Raw genomic sequence first — 13578 nt, 5'->3', positions numbered from 1 at the left:
TTGTTACAATAACAACAAAAAAATTTATTTCACAAAAAAGTTAGAATTGTACATATCTTGGTATAGAAGAATAGCTAGCATTTCCTAACAGAAAAAAAACAAACTTAAATGAATGTCAAAGTGCAATATCAGCAATTACAAACAATAGAACCTAAGCAATACAAAGGCAGCTTAATGGTATTTTGTAAATACTAACTGCAGTGCACAAAAAGCCACTACATTTACAAGTTACATTTAAACCTCACATGCATTAAAGGTGGCAAGATACACCTATGATGGATTATGTAGCAATCATGACAATATTTACAGACTGATGACTGATATTGGTCACTGATAATATTTCTGAGTGGTGATCCAGATTCCTGATAATCAAAAGCAAAGCATCACATTCATTAAAATCAAACACACATCTGTGATTTTGTTTTCCAAATTAATTGCTTTCCTTTTGCTGTTCGAGGTAACCAATCTGTAAGCTCAACATACTCAAATTTATAATTCATTGTTCTAAAACTTTATCAGCAAGTCTGTCACCACACATCTTCACAATATTCTATTTTAAAACATTATCTAAAACAAATACTGTACACAGTCAACATTAGAGTACAAATGAGAAGTAGCAGCACATTTTATGGACAACACATTCCTGTAAAATGAAGTAGACTTAACTTTTCACTTTAGTTTCAAATCCATCTGGATTTTATACAACTATTCTCCATATTAAAGACATTACAAAATGAAGTTTAATGATGAACTACTGTGAAAATATTGACAAAACAAATGTTGACTATAGCTTATACATACAATTAATCCCCCTGCTGATGAGAGGTTATACATGCAATTAATCCCCCTGTTGATGAGAGGTTTTACATAAAATTAATTCCCAAGCTGATGAGAGGTTATACATAAAATTAATTCCCTAGCTGATGTGAGGTTATACAATTAATCCCCCAGATGATGTAAGGTTATATATGCAATTAATCCCCTTGCTGATGTGAGGTTATACATAAAATTAATCCCATAGTTGATGAGAGGTTATACATGCAATTAATCTCCATGGTGATGAGAGGTTATACATAAAATTAATCCCCAAGTTGATGATAGGTTATACATACAATTAATCCCTTAGCTGATGTGAGGTTAGACATACAATTAATCCCCTAGTTGATGTGAGATTGTACATGCAATTAATCCCCAAGTTGATGTGAGGTTATGCATACAATTAATCCCCTAGCTGATGAGAGGTTATGCATACAATTAATCCCCTAGCTGATGTGAAGTTATACATGCAATTAATTCCCTTGCTGAAGATGCTTTGATATGCTATACATACAGTTAATCCCCTAGCTGATGTGAGGTTATACATACAATCAATCCCTTAGTTGATGTGAAGTTATATATTCAATTAACCTCCTAGCTGATGTGAGGATATACATACAATTAATCCCCTAGTTGATGTGAAGTTATATATTCAATTAACCTCCTAGCTGATGTGAGGTTATACATACAATCAATCCCCTAGTTGATGTGAAGTTATATATTCAATTAACCTCCTAGCTGATGTGAGGTTATACATACAATTAATCCCCTAGTTGATGTGAAGTTATATATTCAATTAACATCCTAGCTGATGTGAGGATATACATACAATTAATCCCCTAGTTGATGTGAAGTTATATATTCAATTAACCTCCTAGCTGATGTGAGGTTATACATACAATCAATCCCCTAGTTGATGTGAAGTTATATATTCAATTAACCTCCTAGCTGATGTGAGGATATACATACAATTAATCCCCTAGTTGATGTGAAGTTATATATTCAATTAACCTCCTAGCTGATGTGAGGTTATACATACAATCAATCCCCTAGTTGATGTGAAGTTATATATTCAATTAACCTCCTAGCTGATGTGAGGATATACATACAATTAATCCCTTAGTTGATGTGAAGTTATATATTCAATTAACCTCCTAGCTGATGTGAGGATATACATACAATTAATCCCTTAGTTGATGTGAAGTTATATATTCAATTAACCTCCTAGCTGATGTGAGGATATACATACAATTAATCCCCTAGTTGATGTGAAGTTATATATTCAATTAACCTCCTAGCTGATGTGAGGATACACATACAATTAATCCCTTAGTTAATGTGAAGTTATATATTCAATTAACCTCCTAGCTGATGTGAGGTTATACATACAATCAATCCCCTAGTTGATGTGAAGTTATATATTCAATTAACCTCCTAGCTGATGTGAGGATATACATACAATCAATCTCTTAGTTAATGTGAAGTTATATATTCAATTAACCTCCTAGCTGATGTGAGGTTATGCATACAATCAATCCCTTAGTTAATGTGAAGTTATATATTCAATTAACCTCCTAGCTGATGTGAGGTTATGCATACAATTAATCCCCTAGTTGATGTGAAGTTATATATTCAATTAACCTCCTAGCTGATGTGAGGTTATACATACAATCAATCCCCTAGCTGATGTGAGGATATACATACAATTAATCCCCTAGTTCATGTGAGGTTATACATGCAATTAACCCCCTTGCTGAAGATGTTTTGAAATGTTATACATACAATTAATCCTTCCCCGATGCACAATTCCCTTGACAAATGGACAGTGCATTGGCTCCTCATCTTTCGGGCAGTTCCATTTAAACATGCGTGGTAACCAGGCAAGGCAGTTTTAAAAAAAATATATGCCAGGGTACTTTGATTTCATAGAGTTCTTATTAATAATAAGAACATTTTAAATTGCATCTAGTACCCCACTTTAAAAGTGCCTTCCCTGGGTCCCATGTATGTTTTAAAGGAAACTGCCCATACCTATTTCTTTAAAACCATCAATTTTTGTTTTACAAAACTTTAAGTGGCTGCAACAAGACTGGTTAGTGTCTTGTTAAAATTTTAGAAAAACAATGAAAATGATAAAGTTACAAAACAAATTCTGACTGCCTTACTTAATTGGATAAGTTCTTGTCCCGTCAGCCAATTATGTAACAATTTAACATAAAGCTGGGAATCCAACTGGTTAGTGGTCCATTGAAATATTTGATGTCAAAGTTTATTAATAGATGCCACCCTTAGCTGAGGGGTCAGTTTACTTGCATGTTCTTAGACTCTTTATAGATTGGGTGCTGTGGTCTACAGCTTATAATATATGCAAGACAGTGCTCAAATTTAATGCTTACATACTGCAAAATGCATGATGTGGACAATGCAAGTGAAGAGTTTGAGATCTTGAATCTTATTGCATGTGCTAAATATATATATATGTATATGCAGCAAATCTTTAGTAAAACTTATTTCTGTAAGCAAATTTAGAAGAATAAAAATACACACGTAATTTCAAAATGTAAAACAAAGCTTGTGTGGCATTGATTTCTTTACCATGAGATATTTAAAGATGTTCAGCATATAGCCTGATATTTTGGCCATAAATGACAAGAAAAAGCAACAATAATTTGAATTGGAAATGGGCACATACATTAAATTTCTAAGAGGAAGTAGGATATCTATTTTGTGCTCATCAACTTTATATAATATGGAAATGTTTCTCTGACATTATCTTCATTTAGTAAATTTGTTATCATATGAATACCATGATGACTTGCTTTACTAGTGGGTTTTTTTTATAGTACAGCTTATCAGATATTTTTGTTACATTTTATCCTCTTCACTAGAAACAAAATGGTTGTCCCTATTTTCTTGTTCAACCTATTGACGCTGATTGTTCATTAACTTCTCATGGTCCAAAAATGCAAACTTGGATGCATGATCTTATGTAGTTCAGCTGTATTTAAAAAATTATGCAAAATATAAAATAAAAAGTTCTGACACAATCTGACTGCTAAAAGATCCTGGAGTTGTTCTTGGGTGAAAAATAAATCTCTGTCTAATAATAATGAGTATCCTGTAGGTGTATTCATGCTGATTTCTACTAGTGTTCACGCAGTGGATTTCTGCAGTTTTTAAAAAAAAAATTTTATATAAAAAGTTATTAATCTGTTTTGCAACCTACATTGATTTACAAGCTTTCATGACAACCTACTCAATACCGTGATCATATTTCTTTGTGCGTGGTCCTACCTGGATGTAACAAATCTGAATCTGATCTTTTCCTAGTTTATCCAGTTACTTGGGAGTGGGAGTCCCAAACTGAACAAGCATATTATAAAACCTTTGAAAGCTAATTCTTTCACATTTTGGTAAGTTATGTCATCATAGACTTTAAGTACGATCTGCTCTAAGATATTTTCTTGAATGCAGTGGTTCTATTTCAGACTGCAAGTAACTTGTTAATCTTTTATTTGGTTGAGATTTTCTAAAGAAGTTTCTTCTGAGGAATATGACATTAATTTTTTGAGGTTTATTCTTGCTATTTGCACTGCACTGTACACTCTATTTATCCTGTTGCATCTATCAGTTATAAAATGAGACACCCCCCCAAATAATTCAGCTGTACATTAGTTGTCTGTAATTAACAGTTACAGTTGAAACTGACAGAAAAGAACAATAACTCTTACTCTCAAACACCTGGCTTATGGTACAGATAAATAACAGTAACTAGGGAGAAGAATAAAAATATGCCAGTACAAATAGATTTGTTGTTGTAGGGTTTAACACCATTTTTCAGTACAAGATAGGCTATACATGGTAGCCAGTATAAATGGTGGAGGAAGAACATGGGAAAACCCTGGAAAGAACCACAGACCCACGAGAAGCTACTGGGAATATTTCTCGTGTACCAACATTTGCCAGGCCCAAGACTAGAAACCATGCAGACAGAGCTGAGATGGCAGTGATCTGTAAGAGTGAGCACTTTAGACCACTTGGCCACTCGAGGCCCCAGCACAAATAGAATTCTGCAAGTTGATATTTTTCTCCTCTCATGAAAAATGCTAGCAAAATTCTCCCCAAAATGTTACAATTTGAGCCCTGAAAGAATTCAATGGAATCCATTACTCACTCAAATGTAGCATAATCCAAAATCTTTTCAAACTCATTGCAGCATGAAAATAGGTCACTATGACCTGTCTTTACATATAGTGACAGTACCCTCCAAGATTAATGCACCTATCTAGTTCCATGATTGCACAAATGTCAGAATCTTAATGCAATAAATGTTGCATGAAAAGTAGATCACTGTGGCCTGCTTTTTCCCAAAACAAATTGTGTTCTTCAATGTGAAGGTAACCACACGGCAAATTCATACCTGTCCATATAACAGTCAGAGAAACTGAGCTAAATATGAATACTAATGCTGACACCAATACCAATGGTGCAATTTGAGAAGTGATCATTGTGTCTTGCCTGTTTTGCATGGAGAGACAAAATTAGAACTACACATCAGTCATGTAACATAAAGTTAAATGTATTGTTTTTTCATTCTGTGGAAAAAATGTGCTTTATTGTTTTGTCATTCTGGGAAAAAAAGGTATTTTATTGTTATGTCATTCTGGGGAAAAGATATGTGCAAGTTTAGAACATATCTGGTCACTGTAGTACAAGACCTCACAAATTTGTTTCTTAATTTTGTAATCAAGATTGAACACTAAACTGTGTGGTGATTTCACCCACTAAATTCATAACTGACTAGTTATAAACCATTCAGATAAACATTAACTATAGGAGAAGTGGAAAGCAAATTTGTATGTACACCCAACATTCACAAAATTTTAATTCAGAAAGTCAGGTAACTACCCCTCACAATGCCCTTACATTCAGATGTACTTTCCCACACACTATTCTTGTAAACATTTTGATTCCATATGAAACCTACAACACTCATATTTAAAAACATCCAGTAGCTTCAATTCAAAGACTGATACTAACTAATGACACATTTAAATTATCTGTAAGATTTTATATTTTTAAAGTGGAAGTCAAAGCAAGACTAGCATGAATAACTTTATAAATGCACTTCGGAAATTATGATATTTTCCTAAATAATGGATACATTACCTCTCAACAAGATGACATGATGAAAAGAAAAATAAGAGCCTAAATACTGTATGTACTCGCATACAAGTCAGATGCCATCCATAATGTGCCAGCATATGCAGTTTGTCAGGACTGACATCACTGACCCTGATCTGCTGGCACATTATGTCAGTGCAGATCGGGATCTATTCTGTTTGCAGTTGGACCTAACTTATAAACAAAAAAGTAGGATAAACCAAAAGACAATGAACACTTAGAAAATATGCGATTGGTTGACACCATGCTTGAATCAAACCATATCGTCTGACTTGATGGACTTTGGAATATTGTTTTCTGCATTTGGATCCATGTTCTTGATGACCAGGTAGACAATGAAGATTGTTCCCAATAGGAAGAATAACTTGATCCACATGGAAAACCCAGATTTGCGTGCCTCTGTATTTGTTTCCTCCTCTGGGGGCTCAGCCTGGGTTACTATGTCCTTAGGGCGAATCCTGAAAAATACCAATAATGCTTTTAGAGCAAAACATTAATGATATGGGCACCCCCCTGGAGATTTGTTATCATACGGATCAAAGTGTATTAACTTGCCAGGTATCTAGGCTGATATATTGTACTGGATGCTTTCAAATGTAGATCACATTTCTGAAATGTACGTGGTCCTCCTGGGAAGATCTAACCAAAGATTGCTTCAAAAATGCAGCAGTGCTAACAGGATTTTACCTAATGTGGGGATCTCCCCTCCTGTTACCAAAACAAGCAGGGTGGAATAGAAAAAAAAAAGTATGGGGAGAAGAGGAAATTAAAATAACTAGCTATTTACCCAACAATTAAATATCCATCTCTTTTTCACTGTGTGCCATTCTGTTTGATCTCTCTTGAAATCAAAATTCTTATAAAATTCTCCCTCTGCTTGTATAAACATTAATCTACTGACTGTTTCTGAGCTTAATATGTTCCTTATCTGTGTATGAATAGTGTTCTGTACCAAGAACTCCATTTAACAGTCTGCTGTCTGAATGGCTATATACACAGCTAACTAAGCCAACTTCAACATATTGGGAAAGGTTTTTGTGTCATTTTTCAGATTTTTTCACAGTTTACTGGTATTCTGTAATTGATATCTCTGCTCCATAATGCATGTGATCTGGTGACATGGCATGTTGTGTAAGAGTTGATGTTCTATAATTAAAACAGCCAATCTCCTATGTAAAAGAATTACCAAAAAAAACCTCCTGATTTAGAAGCCAATCTACTTATAAAAACTTTGAAATCTATTGATCTGATGTCCTGTTTCTGTCACATGCAGGCTTTCCACTCATAGGAATTTTCATTGAAATCTATTGACCTAATGTCCTTTTTCTGTCACATGCAGGCTTTCCACTCATAGGAATTTTCATTGAAATCTACTGATCTGATGTCCTGTTTCTGTTACATGCAGGCTTTCCACACATTAGAATTGTCATTGAAATCTACTGATCTGATGTCCTGTTTATCACATGCATGCTCTCCATTCGTAGGAATTTTCAATGAAATCTATTGATCTGATGTCATGTTTGTGTCATATACATGCTTTCCACTCATATGAATTTTCAATGAAATCTACTGATCTGATGTTATGTTTGTGTCATATGCATGCTGTCCTCTCAGAAATTTCAAACTCTACTGATTTGACGTACTGTTCTGTTACATGTACAGCAGTCCCCCTCTTTTAAGGCCACCCCTATTGCAGCAGGGAAGTGGCCTTATAATGAGGGTGGCCTTTCTTGAGGGGGATGATGAACACAAATAGTAAATACATATGAAGAAAGTCACAAGTACATTTAAGATTAAAACATTTAATATTTTCATTAAAAAAATCACATGCATGCTGTGAAATAAATGTAAAACAAACTGTTTCATTATTTGCAAAAGAATGTTATGAATAACCATTGATATAGTTTTAAAACTGTCTTTATAATTATGTTACAAATCACATCATCTGTCAATTCATTGGTAACAGTCTAAAAACCAAACAAGTCTCATCACAATTAAAAATATCCTTGCTGTCATATCCCCTGCATATATCGTTTAGTCTTTTGTTTCAATCTTTGACAACTTCATTATTAACATCAGCTGATTCTCCACTAAGGACAGGACACTTAATATTGTGTCACACTTGAAATCTGTGCAACCATCCGTTACTTTTGGTAAAGTTGTCATATCCCAATTCAACTGACAAAATTGTTGCTTTTTCTTGTCATTCAAATCAGGATACAAACATATCCTGGCTCAAACAATCTTCCTTTCTTCATCCATTTCACCTTCCCACTTCTGCAGAATTGTTTCCTTATCTTTCACGATATTGTTATCTGAGTCTTTCCGACATGAGTTTTCTGCAAGGATCTTTGAAGACCCCCCCCCCACTCTCAGTCAGTTGAATTAATTTCACTTTCTCTTCTAAACTGAGAATTTTTCTTTTGCTTGATGACATGCTGATCTTTTTGCAGCAAGTTATTCATGCTGCCAACAACAATTTTTTACGCATCTAAACAAATTGCAGTGTGTTTATAAAGGAAGTGATCTTGTCACGTGATTCATTAGTAGCAGTCTGATACCCTATTGTTTTTATACATTTTATTTACACTAAGTAAGAGAAGCCAAAACGGTTTTGATATGTACCATTAACATCATGCAGATTTGACCTCGCGGCTGTTAGGATTTGTAATTTTGACAATTATTGTCAGTAGTAATAGCCACTAATTATCAAAATCAACAAGCTCAACATCTTCCTAAGGGAAGCCATAAAGGCTATCAAACCATTTTCCTGCTGACTTGTGTATTGTACATCGATACTGCCACTTCTCTGCTGTTACTACTTTTCAATAATTGTAATCTTAACAATAATCAGAGTGACTAAACTGGACATCTTACGATAATACAGCAGTAAGGCTAATTGGATTACATGTACTTACCCTTTTGTATGGATTAAAATTTGAGTCTTTTCGGCTTTATGGAATAAATGGGGCTTCTCTTGAGGCGTAAATGATATAATATTAACCTTAGTGGTACATGTACTTTAGTCAACACTTTTATCAATAACGAAAACCTGAAATCGGGAAACATAAATCGGATTACTTAACACACGTTATGAATAAAATACTCGTTCTGGATACATATTAAAATAAAATGCGGCCGCTTGTGAGGGGTACATTTTATATTATTGCACTAATATGCTGGTCGCGTTACTGGGTGGCCTTTTGCGAGGGGTACTTTTGAACACAAACTCATCGGTGCCAACAGACTCTGGCCCTAAGGAGCGGGTGGCTGCTGGTCAGGGGGGCCGTTCAAGAGGGGGACTACTGTATATGGTCTTTACATACGAATTTTCATTGAAATCTATTGATTGATGTCCTGTTTCTGTCACCTGTATGCTTTTCTTGTCAGAATTTTCACTGAAATATATTGGTCTAATGTCGTTTCTATCACAGCTATACTTTCCTCTCATAGGAATTTTCATTGAAATTTACTGATCTGACGCCCTTGTTCTGTCATCTGTTTGCTATCCACTCACAGGAATTTTCATTGAAATTGACTGGTCCCGATGTCCTGTTTGTGTTACTGCATTTGTATGGGAAAATATGAACAAGTTTTTTCGGAGAGATATACTGCATGATCCTGAGAGCCCAGTATATCCATCCAACAAAACAAGATCATATTTTCCCATGCAAATGCAGTAACCTTTTTATGATATTCTCATTTTTTATTCTACCTAATGCTTAATTATATAAACAAAAATACACTACAAGAAACAAAGTACCGTAATTGAATTAATGCTTTATTCGAAACTAAATATACAAATGCAGAATCATCAGTACAGAACAATATTAATGCACACATAACTCTGCCCAGCTAAATTTAAACTTAGTTGCGTGTTTGACATCATTTTTGAGAGAAATTTTCATTTTGTGAATGGATGCAAATTGCAACAACTTTTCCATTTCATCTGGAATGGATGGATTGGGTATTTTTGACGATTCCAGTAAATTTTGTGATTATGGACTAAAATTTATATGTGTCAATTCTACATGAAATAACATCTGATTTGAGCAGCAAGGGAGGCATCTTGACTCATCTGCATGTGTGTTTCTGTTCTGTCAATGAATGTCTGGAATCATAATGTGGGAAAAATATGAACTCTTTCAATTGTAATTATCAAAAGGATGCTTTGGAATATAATGTTCATTTCATTTTGAGTGCAATAAGGAAATTGTTATGCACTTGGAATGTAGTTGAAATTACAGTACAATTTCAAAATGTGTAATCAAGCTTTAGAACCTATGAAATAACTCATGTAATTCAGATTTGCAGAACTAGGAAAGTACATTTTGCAGATATTTGGGATGTAAAACTTATATTTTTTGCCATTCTTACTACCAGCTAAAGAAGACATTTATGCCTTGTCACTTTCTTGTTATTTTTAGGGACCCCACCAATTTTACGACTTGTATGGCGTCAATCGCTAACCTAAAGCCAAAACAATGTATCAACAAAGTTAACTTGGAATATTGCAAAGCAGCTGGTATGAGGCAGTCCATGAAACAGCTGCTTTAGTTCATTCAGAAACAAATTTAATCAACCAAAACATAAAGCATCTACTACGTGAGTGTACATATTTTGTTTCAAAGTACAGTTGAACCCGGTTATGTCGCCGGCCTAGGGGTTTGCCAAAAAGCGTCGAGATAACCGATGATCGAGATAAACGAAAACCAATATGGCAGCAATATATTAACATGTGCTTGAAATTTCTTTATGTTGTTGTGAGGTTTAACGCCATTTTTCAGCACACGATAGGCTATACATGGCGGCCAGCATTAATGGTGGAGGAAGAACCCAGGAAAACCCCGGGAAGAACCACCGACCCACGAGAAGCTACTGGCAAGCTTTCTCACATACCCACATTAGCCGAATCCTAGACTCGAACTCACGCAGACAGAGGTGAGATGGCAGTGATCCGTAACGGAGAGCGCTTTAGACCACTCGGCCACTCGGGGCCCCGAAATTTCTTTATGTACATGATGTGCGTTAATAAATGAGAATGTACATGCACGTGTTTTTGGAGGTTTTTTTACACAACAGTGTTGCCGTGATTTGTTTGATGAAGCGATCGGCATGCTATAAAAATGTACATACATGTTTGCGAACAACAAAAGGCATATGTGCACCAACTAACAGCAGAGATTTACCAGTATACAATACAAACCACCGTTGATTCTCGATACAAACCTTTATTACATTCTCCAACATTGCAAACACAAAGATCGCTCACAAAATCACAAAAAATGTGCGGGGTGTAGTTTGTTTTTACAAAAAGCTAACCAGTGTCAAAATTAAATTCGCGAGTCATTTCACTCTGACACAGCTCTGAAAAGTATCGTACACGCGGTTGGTTTCTTTACAAAGTCTATAATGCTTTGTTGCTTTTTGCCTTTAACAGTCTGCTTGAAAACAAATGCTTCAATATTATTTATGCTGTCTAAAACAGTTTCATCTCCTACAAAAGAACCATACCATCGAATTTTCTGTAGCATTTCTACCACCTCACCAGCTGAGGGAACTGGTTCCAAATCTTCGTCCGCATCTTCTTCATCTTCTTTGTCATTGCCGCATGCAGATGTGCTTGCCTGTGCTGACTGCACACTTGATACAATGTCTTCATTGGTGATCACGCCATCAGTAACGACGTCTTTGTCGATTTCTATGTAATCTCGGAATTCCTGGACAGTGATGGCTAACTCCTGTGCCTCCTCTTCCAAGATAGCATCTGTAAGGCTTGATTTTTCCACCATGTCTGCGAGTTTTTCTGCGGCTGCACAGCACTGTGCCTGAAACTCATCATCGGAAATATCCTGAATGACGCAGTGCATCCAGCAGTTTGAGATTGTTTCCTTCTTCACGTCATTCCAGGCTGATCTCAGGAAGTTCATTGCATCTAGAAGGGAAGGGGTGTACTGTGCCTTCTTTTCATCATGGAGCAGGTATTGGTGCATCAACATTTTCCTGTAGTACACCTTAAGCACTTGGATTATCCCCTGGTCCATTGGTTGGAGCTTACTCGTTGTGTTAGGTGGGAGGTAAAAGATCTTAATGGCCTTGAGACCAGAAACATCCGGATGAGCTCTACAGTTGTCCACGATCAGTGCCACCTTCCTTTTCTCTGCTTGGAACTTCCTGTCCCACTTTTTCACCCATGCAATGAATAGATCTCCTGTGATCCAGGCGCTTGGCTGGCCATCGTAATCACATTGGAGAACTTTGGTCTGCTTAAAGCATCCGGGATTCTTGGACTTTCCTATAACGTAGAGCGGGAGTTTTTGGCTTCCATCCATGTTAGCAGCAACTAGCACTGTAAGTCGGTCCTTCGACTTTTTTCCACCGTGACAAGCCTCCCCACGAAACGCCATGGTCTTGTCTGGAAGGCATTTCCAAAACACCCCAGTTTCATCAGCATTAAAAATGTTCTGAGTCTCATAGGTATCCAAAATTGTGCGCATTTGAGTCTTCAGCCATGAATCCACTTGTTCCTGTTAAACCGCAGCGCTCTCTCCACAAATTGCTTTGAAGACAACGTTGTGCCTCTTTTTGAAACGATCCAGCCACCCCTGACTTGCTTTAAAGTCAGGGTGTCCTAGCTTTGCAGCAAGGATGTCTGCCTTCTCCATCAGCAAGGGACCATTGACGGGAAGATTTGTTGCTCGCGTATTTGTGAACCATTGAAACACTGCATCGTCGACATCTTTGTGCTCAGCCACTATAAGTTTTTTTCTTGCTGGATCAAAGACAGACTTCTCGTACATTTGCTTTATCATGTCGGCCTTCTTTTTTCATCCTGAAATGGTGTTTGCTGGAATGCCATGCTGACGACTAAGGTCTGCCGGTTTTGTTCCTTTTTCTAGCTGCAGTATGATTTCATACTTTTTCTCTATTGACTGATTGTCCAGTTTTCTCTTAACACCTCCAGACATTTTTAGAAGGGAAAAAATAAACAGAATAGCTACAGCATGTTATCCTTCAGACAAGATCAACAAGAGTGAGTGAACTGTCATTGGAATGAACGACCATACGGACCGTGATCACGTGCTATGTGAACTCAGCACATGCGCAGTGAACCAAGTACGATCATTTTATTGGTTAGTCCAAAGCTTCTTGGCATCCGTCCGTCTACGAGAGACAATGGCATAGCTCCAAAGTACGCTTTTGCTTATCCTTCTTTTTAGCTCTCTTTTCAGCTTGCTTTATTCTTCTCTTTTCCTCTGCGTTTTGAACTCCCTGCCTGACAGCTAGACGCCAGCTGGAACGGTTGTTTGCACAGCTCTCCCAGTCGTTGACATTGATGTTTGCTGTCTTCATATCCTTCTTGCAAACATCTTTGTAGCGCAGATGTGGTTGTCCAGTTGGTCGTGCACCTTCTGCTAACTCCCCATATAACAGGTCCTTGGGAATGCGACCTGGGTCCATTCTCTTGACATGGCCGAGCCAGCGAAGGCGCCTCTCGCTGAGTATGGAGAACATGCTGTTCATGTTGGCGCGTTCTAGAACCTCTGTGTTGGGTACTTTGTCCTGCCACTGGATGTG

General features: G+C 36.6%; 1 protein-coding gene across 2 annotated transcripts in view; it reads right to left on the bottom strand.

Moving 5' to 3' along the window:
* The window catches only part of LOC149788980 (lamina-associated polypeptide 2-like), a 40317-nt gene continuing 26739 nt past the window's right edge, over positions 1-13578 (bottom strand). For both annotated transcript variants that reach the window (XM_089975136.1, XM_089975137.1), the window contains exon 6: positions 1-6458. In XM_089975136.1, the coding sequence (XP_089831262.1) occupies positions 6254-6458 (205 nt within the window). In that variant the 3' untranslated portion in view covers positions 1-6253. The remainder of the gene's footprint in view (positions 6459-13578) is intronic.

This window comes from Sinohyriopsis cumingii, chromosome 11 (genome assembly GCF_028554795.1).
Source record: "Sinohyriopsis cumingii isolate HCF-2022 chromosome 11, ASM2855479v2, whole genome shotgun sequence".
NCBI lineage: Eukaryota > Metazoa > Mollusca > Bivalvia > Unionida > Unionidae > Sinohyriopsis > Sinohyriopsis cumingii.
The sequence above is the reverse complement of the archived record's forward strand: the minus strand, read 5'-3'. Positions and strand labels throughout refer to the sequence as shown.